General features: G+C 37.4%; 1 protein-coding gene across 1 annotated transcript; it reads right to left on the bottom strand.

The window, feature by feature from the left end:
• Positions 1–5,268: 5,268 nt before the first annotated feature.
• On the bottom strand, positions 5,269–9,288 carry LOC109193997 (receptor protein kinase-like protein ZAR1). The gene is made up of 2 exons (XM_019344835.1): positions 7,418–9,288; positions 5,269–6,168 (listed from the first exon to the last, which is right to left on the bottom strand). Exons 1-2 carry the CDS (start codon positions 8,925–8,927, stop codon positions 5,531–5,533), a joined length of 2,148 nt encoding a protein of 715 aa, XP_019200380.1. The 5' UTR covers positions 8,928–9,288; the 3' UTR covers positions 5,269–5,530.
• Between the last annotated feature and the right edge of the window lie 13,001 nt (positions 9,289–22,289).

A 22,289-nucleotide genomic window follows, 5' to 3' on the forward strand; every position in this document is an offset into this window, starting at 1 on the left:
GCCCTTGTACCCCGCGGGTAGGCGGCGGGTAGACCCCCTGCCCGTCGTTCCGCCCGCGCGCGGGTAGGCGGCGAGGACGAAGCTTCTTTGAAGGGGGAGAGAATGTGACACCCCGTAATCCAAATTCGATTAAGGGATTAATTAAATAATTAATCCTATTTCAATTGGTAATTTAATTACTAAAATCCTGAAAATTCAATAGTCAGGGACTAGTAATTGACTAGTCAACCCCAAAGTCAAAGTTGTACCTTGAGCTTTGTAAGGAGTTCCCTTGTTTCCTTACACCTCTTCATGTTAGTAAGGGTATTCTTGACTTTTCACCTTGTGTTAGTACTGTAAGCTAACCTAGTAGAACATCCTCATTTCTCTCCTTACACTTTCCAAACTTTAGCTCTACCTTCTCTGTAAAAAGGTAGATAGTTTTTCTTCCAAGCCAAGTTGAAGCTTTGTCAAATCTTCAAGAGTTGTCTCCAAGATTCTACCTTTCATACATTTGGGCATCTAGGAGGGTAAGATCTATGTTCATCTTGTGTTTTTAGTATTTTCTTAGGTGTCTTTTCTTAAAGATAGAATCTTTATGATCTTTTGGTGTGTTCTTGAAGTGGGTTTGGAAGGTGAGCCTATTTAGGAGCTTGGTGAAGTGTTAAGTGAAGGTTTTTGTCTACAAGAGGTAACCCATGCTCTACAAAATCTATTTTGCTTACCTATATGAATATTTCTTGGATTCTACATGTGATTTTGCTATGAAATGTGAGTATTTATGCATTGTCTTGTGAAAATGCATATCTAGAGCTTGTGTTTAGGGTTCTTGTGTGCCATTGCTTGGATATTCCTTTGATTCAAGTAATTTTGTTGTATTTGGTGAGATTTGGCATGTTTTGGACTTGAATTTGAGCTTGGAGTTGAAAATCCCCGAAGGGATTATTTTGTAAAGGGTTACGTACTCGCGGGCGGAACGGCGGGCAGTGGGTCTACCCGCCGCCTACCCGTCGGGTACAAGGGCCTCGTGGGTATGTACCCGCTGGCGGAACCACGGGTAGGGGCCTACCCGTGGGTCCACCCGCGGGGTACACTTCGGTGTATGCTCGGGATATGTTCCCCGTGATTCGTTTGACTCGGTATTTGGTCTTTTGACTTCCCGATGTTCTTTTGTGGAACTATTTGAGTGTCTTCTTGATGTTTCGTATGTCTAGAACTATATGGTAGGAATCCATGTAGGTTTTGGTGTCTTGAATCGGGCTAAGTGTTCAACATTGTGATTTGTTGAACCGTGATGAGTCTTGTGTGTTCTTCGGAACTACGTTTGCTTTACCCGTTTGATAAGCATGCTAGTTCGGTGTTTAAATACTAGCGTGTGTGTTGTTTGTACCTTCTTATTGGTTGATGATAACTTGTGTTATTCATCGTTGTTGTTGTTGGGCTGTGACCCATTCCTTGATTGAGTATGGTTTCATATCTTCGTTGTGATCCGTTGATTGATTCCTGTTGAGGTGTGATGTGTGTGTGGCTTTACCTAGATTGCACGATTAGTGGTATGGGACACTAGTCACCAAGGTATTGCAGTGGTCCTCGTGGTGGCCATGACGTGATTATGGAGCTGTGGCCTTTGTGTAAGGTTCACGTATTTCTTGGGAGGCATGTGTTGCCGTGTGTGTGATCGGTACTCTCGTGTACTATGAAATCGGTGGTTCTGTTGGAGGAACTGTTGGAGGGGGAACGACGGTTCCCGGAGGAATAAGGTTGGACTTGGTGTACAGGGGTCCTGAAGGTAAAGGTTGGAACTAGATATAAGGTTGGGGGTAGCCATAAGGTTGGAACCGGGCATAAGGAAGGCATATCAACTCGTGATGGGTGATGTCACGAGGGCTTGTGTAGCCGTTGTTGTAAGTTCTCTTCTTGTGACGTGTGTAGTCACAAAGGCATGTGTTGCCTTGGCAAATGTTGCCGTTGGGTGCGTCCTTATTCCTTTGAGTTATGCATGTCGGGTATTAATCTATTGTGTGATGATAGATTATACCTTGAGACTTCTTGTGAGTCGTTGTTGTTCTTTGTAATCTTGGGATGTGTTCCCGTGTTCTTGTTGAGAGTGTTTGAGCCTTGTGTTAACTATTATTCTTGGTTTTGGACTTATATATATGTATTCCGTTTCGAAAATGGCTTTACAAACTTATATCTTATCTATATATGATATTTCACATGTATTGGTGGGTTACCAGCATTATTCGCTGACCGGGCGTCGTCCCATGTTTTATATGCTTCTTTCAGGTGATGCTTAGACGAGTGCGCGGTTTAGTGCCGGCTAGTGTAGCTCCTCCCTTATGTTTTGTGGCCTATGAGCCAATTTAGACTTAGTACTTTGTTATGTTGGTTTTAGATGTTGAACAATGCAGATGTAGCCTGTGCGTTCACCTTTGGGTGAGCGTGGCATAGCACCCTGTTTCCTCTGTTTTATATATATCCTCTTTCAGTCTTCCGCTGTGTTTTATGTTTTGGTTTAGATATCTGCATGTTTTAAGGCATTAAATAGCATGGTTTTAGGGGGTGTTACAATTTATGTGTAGTACGTATCGTTGTTATTATGTCTTGATTGTTATTGATTGATTATGTGTTGATTGATTGAATGATGATGAGTATCGTGGTCATTGCGCAATGATCAGTGTGACTGATGATGATGAGATTATGATTGGTGGAAATGAATTGTTGGCGGAAAACACTACGAGTGCTCGGTTATCGTGCTAAAGGCACGGGCCACCCCTTAGACTAACTGGCTAAAGGCCTGGGTCAGGGTATAAGCGTCGCGGTGTCATGTTAGAGTTATATGCGCTAACCCCTTGGTATTGGTACTAGAGGTACGGACCATGCGAATGACACTTCAGTGCTACCATGTTGGTGGACTTGTTGGTGGTTACGGAGTGGGGCATGTAGTTGCTCCGGAGGAATAAGGAGGAGGTATAAGGGTGGCCTGGAGGTACAGGTTGGAACTGAAATAAGGATGGAGTGGAGTGAAAAGGTTGGAACTTGGTATAAGGTTGGAAGATGGCTTGTGTGACTTGATGATTACTTGTTAATTGATTGTCTTTGAATCCCTTCGTTGTCTCTATTTGTTATTTATGAGTTTATTCGTCTATGATGCCTTGTATCGTGTTCTAAGGATGCATGTTAGTCTTTATGATTGTTCTATGATATCAAGCCTGTTGTTATGTCTCGAGTCTTGATCTTGGTTTTAAAGCTAGAGTTGCCTAGAATATATCTATATTCCAGTTTCAAAATGATTTTTCTTATATCTACCTATATTGTACTTAACGCATTGGAGTGGGTTACCAGTTGCTACGATATGTTTTTCAGGTGATGAGCCTTAGCTGAGGAGCGCGCTAGATGGACTCGTAGTCTTAGTCTAGTTAGTCCTAGTTACAGTAGTTGGCTTGCGTGCCGTGGATTGTGATTGTTTACTGACTTATGGATTATGCCTGCCTGGATAGTCTTAGCCTGTGCATCTAGGTTCTCAAACCTAGGTGTGGCATAACACCCCGACAATTATGTTAGTTTATGCTCTGTTTGGATGATTGTTATTAGTCTGCCTTTACTCCATAAGCTTTTGAATGCTTTAAAAATTAGGGGTGTTACAAAGGCGGTGCCGGCACCCCTTGGGTGACGTCCGGGTTGGCTTGCACATCCGCCCGAAGGCTCGTCGCGACTCGCGCTAGCGCCGTGGAGGCTTGTTCGAAGACCGCCACCCCCTCCCGGAAGAGAGCAAGATTCGGAGCGGGGGCAGCGAGGGGCGGTGCACCACCGCTACGGTGGTTGGTGAGTCGATCCCTCATGTCCCCCCCCCCCCCCCCCCCCCCGACCTGGTGGAGGCGACCGGTTGGAGGCTGGGGAGCCCGTTGGGGCCATTTCCGGTTGCGACTAGCTGGGTGCCGCGGGAACCGTTGGTGTGGCGAGAGTTGGATCTCAATCTTGCTATGGTAGCTGATCGCGGTAGATCAAAGGATAAAGAACACGCTTGAGCTGGTACAACAGCTCTCAACAAGAGCACCAATGATGGATTTAATTCACCCGGAGTGGCCCAAATTATTAAATCCGGATAAGAACGTAATATGAAATAAGTAAACGTAACGAAACGATATCGTAAGGCCGTAAGGACCGTATATCGTATTAAATACCATAAATAGGCTATTACAATGATTTGATAGCACAAAGTGTATAAGATAATGAGAACGTGTCTTAATGAGACAAGGTGGGGGGTTTTTATACAACCGCCACCCCCTAAAGCGGGGGGTGGTTGGATCCGCGTTGACCGCGCCCCCTTGACTGATCCCCAGGTCGACCCTTTTTATAGGGGTCGGCACATGTTCCTGGCCGAGGCCCTCTGGGTCGAGGCCCCATAGGCCGAGGCCTATTGGGCTGAGGCCCAAGGCCGAGCGCGAACCTTAACCCCGGAGGCCCCGGGTCTTGCTCCACCTCTACGGATCGATTTGCTCCGATCGTAATATATCCATCATGCCGAGTATATGTGCATCTCAAAAACTTTAACAATATATCATATACATACACAGAAGCTGCAAGGTTTGATACCAAACTAGGCGCGTAGTTCATAGACTAGCATCATCAATAAAAATAACTATCGCATATTCCATCACTTTCCATGTTTTCTTCCATTAAAAAAGTAATAATAATAATTTGGAGCCAATTAAGGCCATCCAGAGATAATTATTTATAACACCCTCCCTTGGCCATTATCTTACTATATTCATTTTATGCACTATTAGGCACTGCACTAAATGTTGACACATTAGCCATTCGAGAAACAGGTTGTAGAAAAGAACCTTTTGAAATTAATGGGTTATGATTCACTGCTGAAAATAAAACTATTAGCAAATATAGAACAACAATGAGAGGTCTATACTATGGGAACTTGTTAATAGTTACGGAGTATGATTTTATTTTTTTTAATCATCTTCTGAAGAGCAACAAGAGTATAGCGAATAGTAGCCATATTCAAAATTAAAATAACAGATATTCATAGCATCTTGCATTTGAAGGCTTATTACAACTTCAAAACTGCTAAAATAAAGTTTTATTTCATAGATATCTTAGCACTATATACTCCCATAACATGTTTTCTTATTAACTTTATTGTTATAATTGTTTGATATTTTGTTATTGACATTTTTAACAGTCATTTAAACTTTGCTCCTCTCAAATAATTTTCTTCTTGGTCCATCCCTGATCTCACGGGTTAGGAGAATTTGCCTTTGATAAAAGAGCAAAAGAAAAAGAAATGCATGTAAATTTTTAGATTATAAAATACATTGTGTGGTGTGTTAGAATTCCAACGCTCTGGTAATATGATGTAAGGATTTGTATGCTAAACAAAGTTGCCAAATTAATAAGAAGAAGAAGAAGAAGAAGAAGAAGAAGAAGGAAATTCTTGGTTGAATCACACAGAAAAATATACAGTTTATTCCCTCTGGTTTCAGAAAATCTCACTAAAACAATGGTATTAACATCTGCAGAACAATGCCAGCTTTCAAGCTCTCTCAAGATTCTCTGAAACAGTTTTCATCCTCGGCCGAGCCTCTGGGTCTCTCTCGGTACACGCAAGAGCTACATGAAACACGGCCAACACCTCCTTCTTGGCGTGCACTTCTTGAAGCAAGAGTGGATCAACCAAATCCGACAGCGCCTTCTCCTCTTCGAACCCTCTTCTCACCCACCCCACCATGTCTAGAATCTCTGTGGAGGTCGAGGTGGTCGGGGGCGAAAACTCTGGGGATTTCCCAGTAAGCAGTTCAAGCAGGACAACTCCAAATGAGTACACATCCCACTTCTGTGTAGGTCTGCTACCCGGGGTCCAAGCCTCGGGCGCTCTATAGTTGTTGCTACCCTCTGTTGCTTGCACTGATTTGAAATAAGGAAGGGCTCCTCCAATAAGGCCACCGGACGATGGAGGGTTGTTGCCAGTAATGTTGATCAGCCGGTTGAGGCCGAAATCAGAAATATAAGGTTGAAGGTCATGATCTAGGAGAATGTTGGATGGCTTTATATCTCCATGGATGAATTTTCTGGGACTGCATTCATGAAGGTAGGCCAAGCCCAGTGCTGTTCCCCTTGCAATTTTCAGTCTAGCTGACCAGGTTAGGTTGGGCAATGGCTGACCATTTCTCCCTGTGTAAAGGTATAAGCACATGCTGATGAGATGCAACAATAACAAACTTGATACATGCATGGTGGAGTCTAAAAAACAGATACTCCAAAGATCAATAATTATAAGGAGTGTTTGGCAAATGGCTAATTGGTTAACTGGTTAAGGGGTGTTTGGCAAATCACTGAATTAAGTATTAAATTTCTAAATATTACAACCTAACATATGGCATGTATCCCTGAAGAGTGGATCACTAAATATTTATAGTGGTAATGAACTACAAGTCAATTCAAAGCCTAACTTTGGTCAGTCATCAAGTAGCCTTTCACATGGATCATAAAGACTAATCATTTTCTCACCTGTCTATAAAGAATTAAATATGCTTTTCTATTTTATTATAATGTTTGATCACAAGTGAACTCATGTGTTATTTTAAGTAATTCTTTAATACAAAAGGAATCAATAACACTCTGTTGTAAAATTAAGAATCACCATTTGTTAACGGTTCCCATGTGGATGACATAACATTTATGCCGTACTGACTGAACCCTATTACTACTGCTTTACATTCTTAGTTTCCTTTCAACTCCTTGATTGAACTCTCTAACCATCATGTTCATCTAACAACACGTGAAGTCAGAAGTACCTCAAAGATCATAGTCAGAAGTAAAGAAGTTCTTTACAATTCCGTATCAGTTTAAGCTATGGCATTACCTTTCTGCTCATAGTCTGCACCTTAAAAGATCTGTGTCTATCCATTATAATAAGTTGGGAGTAGGGAGTCCATGGATTCTTTCTATCTTTTCATTCAATTTTACTAGATAATAATTCCACACCATAGTCAAAAAAGAAAAACCCAAATCATTATATCATTATAGTGAAAGATAAGAAGAAAAGAAATCATAAAAATGCAGATCAACAGTTCTCTTAAAAAGGAATAGAGAAATTTTCACTTTCGGTCCCTGACTATTATACATGAATCACATTTGGTCCTTGACTATTAAAATTTTCTAATTAGGTGCATGACTATGTAATTTGTATCACATTAGGTCCTCCCGTCCAATTTCCCGGCCAAATATTGCACTTCTGAAACAACACTACATTTGCTTCTTCAGGCAATAGTTGGTTGGGGAATTGGACGGTAGGATCAAATGTGATACAAATTACATAGTCATGCACCAAAAGCTAAATTTATTCAAAGGATCGGAATATAAGTAAAGTCAAAGAACCAAATGAAACACACAAAAAATGGGTTTGAATAGCAGGACTTACCATGCAGAGCAGAAGCCAAGCTCCCATTGGATATGAAATCAGTGATGAGAAGCTTCTCATCAGGAGCCCAGTAATAAGCCCTCAACCTCACAATATTAGGGTGCTTCACCCTTCCAATTGCTTGAACCTCAGACACAAACTCCTTATACCTCTGTTCACCACCTTCCCCCAATCTCCTTACTGCCACCGGCATACCATTCCCAACTACAACCTTATACACTATCCCCAACTTACTCTTCCCCAAAACATATGCAGATGCCCTCAATAGCTCATCAAGCTCGAAATCAAACTCCTTATCAATAGCCACAAGGTCTCCCTCAGCACCACTCCTTCTAGGAGTGCCCTTTTCGGACTCAACTTCAGAATCGTTATTCTGAAATTCACCGGCACAAGGGATAAGACCACATGACTTTCTCTTCTCATTTCCTCCAAGCTTCCCTTTACCAGCACAACTACACCCACCGGAATCTTTCTTTTTCCAATAAGAGTAAACAATCACAAGTCCTATGAATGCCACTACAGCTGCATTTGCTACACATATTAGTATAATGAAACCTGGTTTAAGCCCTTCTTGGGGATTATTAGTTCTCGAATTTCCTTGTGGCAATCCTTGATTTCTAGGTGCCACATTTACTGACCCATTTTTACAAGGCTTTCGTAGAGGAAATCCACATAGCATTGGATTATCCAAAAATGCAGTTGGGCCTTGATTTGCAAATGAACCAGTTTGAGGGATTTCACCACTTAGACTATTGTTCCTAAGATCAAAACTAACTGTGAGAGGTAAATCACCTAAGGACTTTGGGATCTTTCCATTAAAGTGATTGAAAGATAAATTAAGAGTTCCGGAAAGGGATTTCAATTCACCTATATCTCCTGGAATTGAGCCGTTGAATGAATTGGAGGACAGATCAAGCTGCTGTAAATTCGAAAGCTCCGGGAAAACCCCCGCCGGAATCTCGCCGGCGAACTTGTTTTTCGCCAGAATTAGCCTCCGTAACTGCCGACAATTCCGGAGGTTGTTTAAGAGCGAACCTGAAAGCGAGTTGTTGGATACATCCAGGTTCTGAAGCCGAGGAGGATTGCAAATAGAAGCCGGGAGCGGGCCGGAAATGTTGTTATCGTAGAGAAAAATGCTGTGCAGTGAGGTTCCATTGAACAGAGGCTCCGGTATAGAGCCATAGAGGTTATTACCGTGAAGATTGAGTCGTCGGAGATACACTAAAGTTCCGAGCTCCGACGGAATATACCCTCTGAGATTCTTCCCTGAGAGTGCGATTCCGACGACACGCGGCTCATCAGAGCCGGATACGTTCGTGCAGGCGATGCCAGTCCAGCGGCACGGCGTATCATCGTTCTCGTTCCAGTCGGAAAACGCCCTACCTCCGCCGTCCACGGCGGATTTGAGAGACAGCAAGGAGAGCCCGTCGGAATTCAGAGAAACGACACCGCAAAATTGCAGGTGAAGAGTAAATAACTGGAAAATGATAAAATATATAATTGCAGACATCACTTTGTTCTTCTAGGGATCAGTGATCGCATTATACCCCGCAAGGCCCGGCCGTAATGATAAAGCTTCCACACTTTCTGAGCAAAATCCAAACAAAAAAGCAAAACGCTTGTCTCCTTTCGTAATTAGTTGGGAGCTGGGACCATAAGAAAAGAAAAGAAAAAGCTTTTTGTGCGGAGGAGGACGGCGGCGAGTAGTTTGAAGCCGCCGCTTGGATGGGCGGCGACTTGACGGAGGTGGAAATGGAAGGATGAAATGCAGCAAACTGGCAGAGGCATTTATGAACTGTGAACACATTTAATGTTCATATGTATGGTTGAAAGTCAGTTCATTATTGAATTTTTTTCACTTCACCTTCAAAATCTACTGCATTCCATCCATACTTCATTGATTTATAACTTTTCAGAGTTAATGCCATCTTTATTTCAAAAAAAAAAAAAAAAAAAAGAGTTAATGCCATCTTCAATCCTCCAACCATCCTTAATCAAATGTCAAAAGTTGAATTGTTAATTTTGAGTATAAAACAACATTAGGGATTAATCATTATATACAACTATAAAAATTTGAGTACACTCAAAAGAATTACGTTTAGTCCTAAACTTAAGTTAATCACACAGTGGTCTTCAACGGTAATTTTAACTACTCATGCTCCTTTGACTTTCAAATTTTAACTAGTCATAATCTTTCAACTTTCAAATTTTAAGTAGTTGGATTCTTTTGAAAGGATCACCATTGGTTAAAATTTAAAAGTTTAAAGACCACGGTTAACTTTAAAGTTGAAGAACTTCAATTAGTTAAAATTTAAAAGTTGAAGAATCACAACTAGTTAATTTGAAAATTTAGGATTAAACATGACAAAACTCTGGATGACTTTGAACCAGTTAAATTAAGTTTTAGGCCTTGTTTGGTAAATGACTGTTAGCTATTAACTGGTTGGGTTAATTAAATGGTATAACTAGTTGAAAACATTAGCTGATTATAGAAAATATTTGGTAAATTAGTTGTTAGTTGATAGCTGATTTGTATAATTGAAAAAATTATTATAAGTAGTTTTTAAAATTTAGCATTTTAAAATTACAATAAGTTAATTAATCAAAACTTATATCAATTAACCAAGTCAACTATTTTACAAATCAGGGCTTTAACCTCGAATTAACAAAATTAGTCACGCAATTATTGAAAATAAAAATCTAATCTCACCACAAATATTACATGCACTTCACTGATTGACTGATTGTTCAATTAAATAATTTAAAATTTAATACTATTTTAGTCCTATTTTATTTTTGTTTTTATTTTTATTTTTATTTGATCACTTATTATAAAAATAAAAATAAAATTGGTTCACATTAGTACATGAACTTTTTTGCAAATCTAATTTATTTTTATTTTTGAAGGACAAATTTTTGCCCAAAAAAAAAAAAAAATTATACTATTTTAGTACATGAAATTTTACTTCTTTTTTTTTTTCAAATTATATTGAATTTCTTTTAACTTTTTTTTTTAAACGTGAACCCAATTTGCCAAATTTTTGAAGGATAAATTTGTAAACATATCACATTTTGTTTATTTTCTTATAATTGTGTTCAACATAATACATCTTACAAAATGCGATGGATCGGAGAAAACAATTAATTAAACGAAACGTGTTAAATAATGCTTTGATCCTCAAAAATAATTTACAATATTCTATCAGTATCACATTTTATATAATTGGTTCAATTAATAAGGTTTTATTCAAATTATTTATACTTATTTTTTATAATATTTAAATTACTATTAATATATATATATATATATATATATATATATATATATATATATATATATATAATTTATGTACATTAAAATACAAGAAACAAAATAAAAATTATTTTTTAAAAAAAAAAAGAAACCTATACAAAATGGGTAAAATTACATCGGGAAAAAAATAGGGTAACATGTAGCCTAGTGTAAAAGGGAAAATTGTTTTTAATGTTTATCTATTCATGTTTACTTTTTCAATCTATTGAAACACAAAAAGTCAATATTGCATTCATTAGGGCTCGAATTAATGACCTCCTATTTAGAAGAGTCACTTTAGCCCTGTTTGATAAATTAGTTACTCTATCAGTCAATTTTTGACCATTATTAACTGTTTGACTTGTTTAAACAATCAATATGAGTGGTTGATTAATTGGCTTTTTGTAACATTTTATTGTTCCAAAATGCTAAAATTCAAAAAGCTACTCAAAATAACTTTTTCAATTAGTTTTTGAGAAAATCATTTTATGTGTAACAAGCTAACAGCTAATAACTAATTTTTTTACAATCAATTAATGTTATCAACTAATTAAACTCACTAATCAAATCAGTTAACAATTTAACAAACACCCTATCACGAAACATTGGGAATGAAAATTGTTTTTCAAACCTCCAACTACATGCACTATCCCATGGTTGGTCAAAGTCGCTATACAACATGTGTGCAGTGCCTATATTTTTGTTTAAACTGATAAAGTTGTGAATAATTATTTAATATATTGGATAAAGTCGTCAACATTGTTAAACTAACGTGTGAAAAAATAGTACCACTATGTAGCAATGTTGAGCTAACATGTTATGAAATAGTGACGTAATATTGCAATATAAAGATTTACGGGGCTATTTTTTGAATTTTTGTGGCCCGTACAAATAAATAAATGAGTCTCTATCAAAAGTATAATCATACTTAATTAATTATGAGAGAGAAATGAAAATTGAATTGCAACTATTGTAATTAATAAAGAAATTAAGGAGAAAGTTGTAAAATTAATGGAGGAAGAAGAATTTTCTACTCCCAAAAGGTTGAATCCTCAAGTTCAAGGGTTCTCACATCCTAACTCAACCAAACATTTAGGATGGTGTAAATCACGGTGACTCAATGGCTCAGCAAACAGGACCAAATGTCGGTACACACAAGGGATCTACTAATTTTGGACATAATACCACACTGTCGCTGTCAATGTTCGAACCTTGGTCTCTTCTTCTAAATACTACATAATACTGAACTAGTGAGCTAAGCCCGTGCGGGCAAGGAAGGAAGAATCATGCCCTCTTCAATGGTTGTGCTTGATCTGGAGGAAAAATCTAATAAGTTTTAGGCAATATAAAAAGAAGCGGAATGTGGCTTAATTGCATTTTTAAAAAAAATTTCTTAAGCAGTTATGTTAAAAATAGATATTGAACCATCTAAAATTGAAGTCATGTGCTCTTGAACATTATGCGGGGACTAAAAACCGACCTTGAATATTTATTATTTATTTATCCAAAAAATTCATTAGTATAACATTTTATTCTTAATTAAATAATCAACCAAAGAAAAATCTATTCCAGTTATAATATATGTTTGGTTCAACGACCAAACAATCATTATTGTGTGCACCATGGTCCACACAAACTGTGTGGACCATATTTTATATATTATAAAATAATGTATATTTAGTTCAAAATAATGTACTTTTAATATATTTTTAAAAATGTACTTTGTATTTAGAGAAAATACATTATTTGAATATTAAAAGTACATTATTTTATATAATGTACATTCAGTACAAAAATAATGTACTTTTAGTATATTAAAAATGTACTTTCTTTTATGGTCCATACAACACTATGTGGGCCATGGTTCACACAATAATTTGTCACTACCAAAGGTCTTGTGGTTGAGCGGCATAGCTAGACTTCTCAAATAAAAGAGACATTGATTCTTTGTGCTTCAGTAGGTTGAGAAAGTATCTATGGAATCAGTAGTATTTTTGTCTGGTTCAACTAACTGGAGTTGATCTAGTTTAGCGTTACGGAATTAATTATTTCTTAGCGTTACGGAATTAATTATTTCTTAGCGTTACGGAATTAATTATTTCAAAATTAAATTAAATTTATAAAAAGTGAGAAAATAATCGATCTATCTTTTAGATTACAATTGAGTAAATAAGACATGTTACTATTTCTTATGCAAGAATATTGTATTTTTATAATTAATAAGTGGCATAAAAAAAAAAACTTGTGATGGGTTGGCCAGTTTATGACCAACTAGTTACTAATTAATGTACAGCCTTTTATTAATTTGTCAAGTTAATATTAAGAGATAAATTCAAAAAAAGAAAAGTAATAATTATATATATATATATATATATATAAAAATTCACTACTCTTTTATTTGATATCATTTCAAAACCAACAGTACATTTTCACCATAGTACCAATACGAAAATTAAAAATGAAATGGAAATATTTCAATAATAATATTCTACCTTATCAAGTAAAAGTAAATTGCCAAGCATCTTGTGCTCAGATGGCATGTAGTGACTTTCTCATATAGGAGGTCATGAGATCAAGTCTCAATAGAGGTTTTGTTGACTAAAATGTAAAAATGGTAAAAATATCACTAAAAAAAATTGTTAGATCATTGCATTTTAATTAAAAATTGGACGGAAATATTTCAATAATAATATTCTACATCATCAATAGTAAATGTATATTTTAAACAACAGTAAAGGTAAATTAAAAATAGAACGAAAATATTTCAATAAAAATATTTTACATCATCAATTAAAAATGGAACGGAAATTAGGTAAAAACATCACTACATCTAATATTCTAATTGACTAATTGACTGAAAATAAAAAAAATAATTGGCTGAAAATGAATATGATATTACTAATTGACTGAAAATATAAAATGGTCACTAATTGACTGATATTCTACTATTATATATTTTCACCCGAGTCACCCATCCTGATGGACTGAAGGTGTTAGCTCTAGACGAAAGTGAACAAGATTGTGTTGCTACTACCAATGTTGTTTACAAAGAGGTTTCAATAATGTGTAAATACAATCGGTGATATATATATATATATGATCAAATGTGGACTCATTCTTAGGTGAGGATGTGAGAACTAATCTTATGCGTTCATTTTTTTATTTCGATGGTCCAGATTTGATTTTCTAAGATGACATGGATTGATCTTTTTTGTTAAAGTTGGGTAGTAGTGTCTTTTTCTAATTTTTTAAGTGTGAACGCATGTGTAATCCTTGCCTTAATTGGTTTCCTATTTTTTTGGATCACCACCGTTGCAATTTGGAGCTACGATTTCTTCATCATTGATTGAGTGTTCGCCCATGCAATGTAATCGATATTTTTTATTTTTATTTGTTCGCTCGTTCATTTGAATATAATATTGCCTATATTTGGATGGTCGTGTATATGTACAAATGGCTGGATAGTACGATTGTGCATTCGTGTGTGCTGGTTGTGCAACCTGGTGTTGTAAGTTGTGCACCGTAGGTTGGTGAGTTGTGCATTAGTGCACATAGTTCACTGCATCGTAGGACATTGAGATATCCACTTGTAGGATTTTTAGGTCGTATTTGAATGCACAACTATTGACTTATCGATGCACAATACTCTGTATAGGAATGTACAACATTTTGTATAGTAATGCACAGATTCTAATAAGACTAATTTACCCATAAATTTATATTTTTTAATATTTTAAAAGAATTTGTTTCCTTAATCCATGTAATTTGTTCCTTTTAATCTCAGTCATGCTTTATTCTAATTTAATGGTCTAGATTAGTCCTCACCTAAGGTTAGGTCCTCACCATATATATATATATATATATATATATATATATATTAGTTAGTATATATTGAAATAAATTGGGTTAATTGTTGTATTGTTATTTAGGAATCTTAAATTTTTAATTATATTGTATTGCTGTTTAAGAGTTGATAACTAGGAATTTTGTTTGCCTTTTAATTCTATTTAATAGGATTCCTATGTATAATGAAATTGGAAGTTTATTAGTTTTATTATATGAAGATTTGTTTTATTTTAATTTATTTTATTTTATGTTTTGAGAAAGATATGCTAGAGAATATTAATCTTTGATGCAATAAAGATGATTTTGCATCAAGTAAGGCCGTAGAAATTTTTTGTTATGATTGTTTATGTATTTAAAAAATTGTTGAATTATTGTTATCATTTTTTAGTATTATTAAATTTAAATTTTAGTTTTTCATATAAGGACCTTTTTTTAAAAATTTTTTTGTCTTGGCCCTATAAAATGTTTGGACCGGCCCTGTTGTCTAGATTAAATTCCTTGTGCGCAAATGAAGACTAGGATCTGACCGATGAGCTAATTGCACAACTCGCGATTTACCTTTGTAGTGACTCTAAGGTGAGGTCCAGTGAACTTAGAATTAGTCTAGCAAAGCTAAGATCACCTAAGTTTAAAAATAAATAAATAAATAATAAAATATTAATAAAGGAGTTAGGGTTGGCGGGGATCTAATGTCTCGTCAAAAGATGAAAAGATCTAACAACCAGAAGGCAAAACGGAGAAGTAGAGGAAAAGCAATGGTCGCTTTTTTGAAGTGGATGGGTCATGGGTGTGCAATTTGGAGTTTAGTATGCATCAATCATGCTCCGTTGATGTATTACACAAGTCATTGTCTTTAATCGACCTTTGTTTTGTTTGTTTATGAATTACTCCTATTCTTTTTCAGCTTAGCTTGTTTAATGCAATTACAATATTTTGTTTTAGGTGACAAGAAAACCAATAGTTGCGAGTGTGCACTGAATAAATTATATTTTTGTGTAATAGCATGTAAATTACACATTAAAAATAAATCATTCAGAAAAAACTATGTGCAACAAAGTAAGATATATATATTTTTTGAATGTTATTGATTCTATTACAGTATAGTATCTGCAGGGACGGAGCCAGAAATTCGGTTGAGGGGGGCGAAGAAGTAGGGAATGATTCATAATTTTTTTTCAGTAAAGACGAAACATTAAAACAAAAGAGATAATTTAAAAAAAAAATAAACACATCTCATTATTAATATGAAAGAATGTTATATATATATGTGTGTGTGTATTAAATATTAAACAGCTATTAAAAACGTGACTGTGTTGAAACCAAAGGGAATGAGTGAAAAAAAAAACTATTGAAGCCAACTATAAAAAAAGATATCAATGCCAAAATTTGAACCCCTATCCTTTATCATAACTCAACCAACTCATCTAAATCAACTCTTGTTGACATTTAATAGTTTTATTTTACTAATACTAGGGGGGCAGCTGACCCCCCTGCCCCTCATTTGGCTCCGTCCCAGAGTATCTGTTCAACCTGTTTGGAGAGGCTCGAACTTACAACCCTCTCATATGAGAGTCTAATCCGAGTGTCATTAAACCACAAGGTCTTGGCACACACACACACATATATATATATATATATATATATATATATATATATATATATATAGTGTTTAGCAAATAGTTGTTAGTTAACATTTTTATTAGTTATATTAGTTGCTAGTTGATTGAAATAAAGGCAAAGAATTGAGGAAAGAAGGATTCCATAAAAGATATTGATAGTTCATCTAGGATACTTATCAACTTTGAGCTAATGAAAAGTAACATGATAATGGGATTGATATGCACCGTTCACCGTTAGATGGAACGCCAAGTGGGTAATAAATGTGTTTTAAAATTTTAATTCAACTAATGTAGAGTGTTACAATAATAATAAAAAATTCGTTAAAACATAAATAAATTGTGCGTAATTTATTGCAAAGTTAATTCAATGAATAATTGTTTGAGGACATTTATATATTGAAAGAGATATATTTGAAAATAATGATAAACCAATAAGAAAATTATCAATGAACACTTTTATGAATAAACAGAGTTAATTACTGAAATAGTCTATTGACTGTAACGAAATTATCGATTTGATTATTGACTATTTTTTGACCAATTAAATCCTTCAACTTTAAAAATGTTAACCAATTTATCTTCAATTTGTTTTTTATTAGACATCCGTTAACTCGGTACCAAACATAGGCTGACCCACAATGGGGGCAGTGGGGTCAGCTGCCCCCCCCCTCCCCCCCCTTCAACTCTTTCTACTAATATATATGTACATGTGTTAGTCACAAGAGTGATTAGTGGCTTAGTTGGTTGAGTCTTTAATATGGTAATAAAGTGTCATAAGTTTAAAATCCACCTAAAGCATTTTGGTATGTTTTAGCTTCTTTTTCTTTATTTTAACTCTTCCCAACCTTCAATAAATTAAATGTATTTTGTTTAATTATACTTTTTTTTTTTTGCATGTATATTTTAGCTTCTTTTTCTTTATTTTACCTCTTCCCACCATTCAATAAATTAATTTTTTTTTAAGTCTACTTTTTTGTGAATCATTTAGTTAGTGTAGTCAACAAGTTTATATTATACTTCATCATATTCAAATTAATTTAGAATAATTTATAGTTGATCTAATTAAAAGAAAATTAAAATAAGTATTTATGAATATAATGTCTTTTCTATTCAAACGATTTTATCTAATTGGTTATGTTTTATATTTTGTCATAAATATTTTTATAACATTTCAAAGTATTTTAAAATTTCACCCTACCCAAGTATAGTTTTGGCTCCGCCCTTAACTATCTTATAGTCTATCATAAATATTGTATTATAATTTATAATGTATTTGAACCATATTATACATGTTTGATATTTTATCATTGACAATTCGAATTCTTCATACAAAATTGTGGAAGATGCAATTTTTTCTTAGAAGCTAAGTGAGATATCGAGTTAAGTACGCCCCCACTCACATTATTTTCTGGGTCCGCCACTGGGACCAAATTTGTAATTTTGCAACAGTCAAGGACCATTTCGTTCATCACATGCATCATTTTCTCCGAAAAGTTAATTACTAAAATGTTTCCTTGACTATAGCGAAATTATCAATTTGACCCCGAGTTAACGGATGTCTAACGACAAAACAAACGGAGGACCAAATTTGTTAAGATTTTAAAGTTGAGGGACTTAATTGGTAAAAGAAAAAATAGTCAATGATTAAGTTGGTAATTTCGCTATAATCAATAGATCATTTTGGTAATTAACTCGAATAAATATATTTTTGCATAATTTACTCAAATTGCGACAGTATAATAGCTCAAGACATAATGCTAGTTTGGTAAATTCATGATTATAAAAGCTTGTTTAAGATTTCTGACGGTAGGTTAAGATGAATATTGTAAATTTACTTGACTTATTTGTTCATGATTGGCTTTAAGAAGTTATAACATATTATCATAATTCATAATATTTTCAATACATATTAAAAACGAAGAAAGTTTCTATCTCGTATATATAGTATTATTATTATTATATCATACTTTACAAAAGAAATAACTTTCAAAACAAAGTTTGGCATAATTGTATGTGCCTCTCACAATGACATAAAATGAGAAAGAAGCCCATCACTTAAAAAGTAGTGAATTTAATTTTTTCACATTATAGTACCAACACCATATTGTAACAAAATCCTAAAATAAAATTGTATAAATTATAATAATCTCAATAATTTAATTAAATAATTATTAATAAGTATTAATTGTACAACGTTTTAGTGAGGGGTGGGCACGCATAATCATGGAGTGCGTCAGCACCGTGAACATGCAGATTGTCTGGAATGGGACGCGATTGGACCGCTTCAAGCCCGGGCGGGGGATTAGGCAGGGAGACGCCATGTCACCGACCCTTTTTGTACTCTGCTTAGAATGCCTTAGACAAAGCATCTCGATGGAAGTGGAGAGAGGGGCGTGGAAAGGCATCCGTCTTAGCACCGCCGGACCAACGCTATCACATCTTTGCTTCGCGGATGATATGGTTCTGTATTTAGAAGCATCGCTGGAGCAGGTTGCTATCATTAAACAATGCTTGGATCGCTTCTGTGAAGCCTCGGGCTAAAAAGTCAGTCAGGGGAAATCTCTGGTTTATTTCTCCAAGAACATGGGGTCTGATTAAGGCTGCTATTGCTAATGAGCTCAATATCCCGATCACGAACGACTTGGGCAGGTATTTTGGCGTTCCACGCAAGCGACCTTCTCTGGCCTTCTGGACCGAGTAGCTGCTAGACTGGAGGGATGGAAAGGGAAAGTCCGCTCGTTCGCAGGGCGGGTTACTCTAGCTAAATCCGTCCTCAATTCCATTCTAACGTATATTATGCAAACCATCCTTCTGCTGAAGGGTGTGTGCCAGAAGCTGGAGTATCTCACAAGACGGTTTATTTGGGGCAGTGACAACGACACAAGACGGACGAGCTTGGTTAAATGGGAGACTGTGACGACAAGCAAGGCCGGCGGTGGCCTGGGGATAAGGAAACTTCAGGAGATCAACATGGCTTTTATGGCCAAGCTTGGATGACGGATGAAAGTCGAGCGCGATAACATGCGGGCTCGGGTTTTTATGCAATAAGTACACACCGAAGGCAGGCCGAAGCCGAGGAGTTTCGCGCAAATACGCGTCAAATGTTTGGAGAGGAATCCTCGATGCCAAGTAGTCGGGTTCAAGTGCTTTACCTCCGATCACCGTGTAATCGGCCACCACCGAATGTCGGGTTCAAGTGCTTTACCTCCGATCACCGTGTAATCGGCGTCATTGCACTCCGAAACTCGAGCACTGGTGGGCTTCTTCGGCATTGTAGGAATTTAGGAGATGGCTACGGATGAGGGGTCGGTTTCCCGGCGAGAATTCCGGTGGCTTTTCGGGCGACTTCTCCGGCGAGCACAACGAATGGCGACTGCGGCGGGGGCGTCCGCGTACGGTGCAGCTACGGTGGTGGTGTGGCGGCCGATTGGTGCTGCGGCGAAGGGGGTGTCGGTGTCGCGTGCCGATTGGTGCTGTGGCGAAGGGGGTGTCGGTGTCGCGTGACTGGTGCGGCGCGGCGTTCGTCCAGGCGGTCGGCGGTGGCTGCGGAGGGCAACGCGGTGGTGGCAGATGGCTGGCGGTCGGCGGCCGGGTGGTGCGTGGGGCGTGACCGGGTGGTTGACGGGTTCTTGGGAAAGGTCTCGGCTGGGGTGGGTGAGAAAGAGAGAGAGAGAGAGAGAGAGAGAGAGAGAGAGAGAGAGAGAGAGAGAGAGAGAAAAGAAAAAGAAGAAGAAGAAGAAGAAGAAGAAGAAGAAGAAGAAGAATAATAAGAATAAGAAGAAGAAGAAGAAGAAGAAGAAGAGGGAGGAAGAATAATTTTTGATTTGGGGTTTTTGGGTTTTGGGGATTTGGAGAGGATTAAGAAGGTTGTGTTCCCTTAAGGTTTTAAGAAACAAATGTGGTTTAATAGTGAAGTGTTTGGTTTTGGAAATAGAAGGTCTAGGGTTCAATTCCTAATGGTTACAATTTGTTTTTTAATGCACTCTTTTTATGCTTTTGAGGACTTCCTATTATTCGTTTGACCCGGGGTCGCAAGCGTTCCGATTAGGCTTTTTACTTGTATCCTTTGGTTTCACCGAATGTTGGTTTCGGGACTCGTAGATTGTAGATGGCACGAATTTTAATCCTTTAATTAATCCGAGGGGCGGAGTAAGAGGAATTTAAGCCGATTGAACTAATTAACTTTGGCTTTTATTTAAAAGTATGGGAACTCTAAATAATCGAACTAAGTAAGTGATTCTACTAAAAGGTAGTTTACAAGGGTTCATAGTTTATCTATCCTAGACAGAATTCTTCTTCCGAATTCTCTTCCAATTGATTTGTAGGGTCCTCGTCTCCTAGGGCTACATTTTCTGCCCCCAGCTTCGGCTTCGAGGTCGGCTTGGGTACGACTGATGACGAATACCTTTCCAGGTGCCCCGTAGTTCCCTCGATTGTTCGCGTTCCCCTGTTGGACCGCGATCGTGGGCTTCGCACTTGGGGGTTGGGTGCACTGGAAGGCCTTGTGTCATTCTCCTCCGCAGTTGAAGCACCGTAGGGCGTTCCCGAAACAATCTTTGCTCCTATGGTCCTTGTTACACCTTCCGCAAAGGAATTGTCTTACCTTGGCTTCGTTGTATCTTATAGGCGGTCCTTGGTTCGGTGGGTTAACCGTTCTTGTGTTAGAGTCGTTCCTGGTTCTATTTACATTCGGTTCCCCACTTCCACTGTTCCTTTTTCGAATTTGTTCTTGGACTCCACATTGTAGAAGTTGGATCCGATAAAGGTCGGCGGCGCTAGTGTAAGCCTCGTTGAGGGTTCGGGGTCTACTTACGGTCAAGGCCTTCCGAGTTTCAAAATTGAGACCCGCCACAAACTTCTCTATTTTAGTCACCTCTGTAGGCACCAATTCAGGTGCGAAACGAGCTAGCTCAAGGAATCGTTTGTGGTATTCCATCACCGTGGTCATTCTCTGTTTCAGGTGGAGAAATTCTTCGTACATGGCCGCTCTCACGTGTGCGGGGTAGAACCGTCCCCGTAATCGTGCCTTCAAGGATTTCTAGTTGAATCCCGGTTCTTGCCTACAGGTAGGTCCTTCGTGAACCCACCAAAGATCAGCCTCGTGTCTAAAATAAAACGAGGCTATTTCCACACGGCGTCCTTCTGGGCACTCCACTACCTCGAAGATCTTATCGAATATTCAGATCCATTCTTCAAGGGTTGTGGGATCTTCTTCCCCTGCGAAGATGGGTGGGCGATGGCTCGAGACTTGGCGGGCTACATCTGAGTTCCCGTTTGGTGGTGGTGGTCGGTTGTTGTTGTGGAGGATGGCGTTGCTCAGCGTCTGGGAGACCTGAGTCAATTGTTGTAGGTTCTGAGTTAACGAATCTTGGGCAGAAGGCTCAGGGGTTCTTGACTGACTTTTCGTTGGCGCCATCCTGGTGTCTACATGGTCAATGTCGACCGTAATAGCAAGTTAGGGATTCGCATCCTTACCTCGATGTTATAATTTACAGGGGACTTTCAAGTTAAGCACAGAATAGATTAGGGAAGAGTTAAGCAGGTAATGATAGATAAACTCACAGCCTCACCGCGCGTCCTAAGCTTCCTAGATCCTACGTACTTAAGCACCTAGAGTCCGAACTTAATGTCCTAAAGTCTTATCTTAGGGGTCTTATCCTAGGGTCGAACTTAGGCTCTGATACCAACTGTAACACCCCTAAATTTTAAAATATTTAAAGCTTGTAAAATAAAAGGCGAGTCTAATATTAAGTCTCAAACAGAGTATAAGCGACACATAATAGTCAGGGTGCTATGCCACATCTAAGCTGGAGAACTTAGATGCACAGGCTACGCTAACTAACCAAACACAAATCCATAAATCCATAATTGAGTTCAAACCAAGGCACGTAGGCCGACTAACTGAATCTAAGACTATCTAGACCAGATTCGGGGAATCCAACTAGCGCACTCCAAGCTACTAGTCTACACCTGAAAAACATGCAGTGTAACAACTGTCAGCAAATAATGCTGGTAACCCACTCCAAGGCGTTAAGTACAATATAGGTAGATATAAGAAATCATTTTGAAACTGGAATACATATATACTTACGAGACACTAATTTAAATCCAAGAT

This window comes from Ipomoea nil, unplaced genomic scaffold (genome assembly GCF_001879475.1).
Source record: "Ipomoea nil cultivar Tokyo-kokei standard unplaced genomic scaffold, Asagao_1.1 scaffold0233, whole genome shotgun sequence".
Lineage (NCBI taxonomy): Eukaryota > Viridiplantae > Streptophyta > Magnoliopsida > Solanales > Convolvulaceae > Ipomoea > Ipomoea nil.

Coding starts and splice junctions, on each gene's coding strand:
- LOC109193997 (XM_019344835.1), bottom strand. CDS start 8,927: ATGTCTGCAATTATATATTTTATCATTTTCCAGTTATTTACTCTTCAC. Junction 6,169..7,417: donor CTTGGCTTCTGCTCTGCATG/GTAAGTCCTGCT, acceptor ACCTTTACACAG/GGAGAAATGGTCAGCCATTG.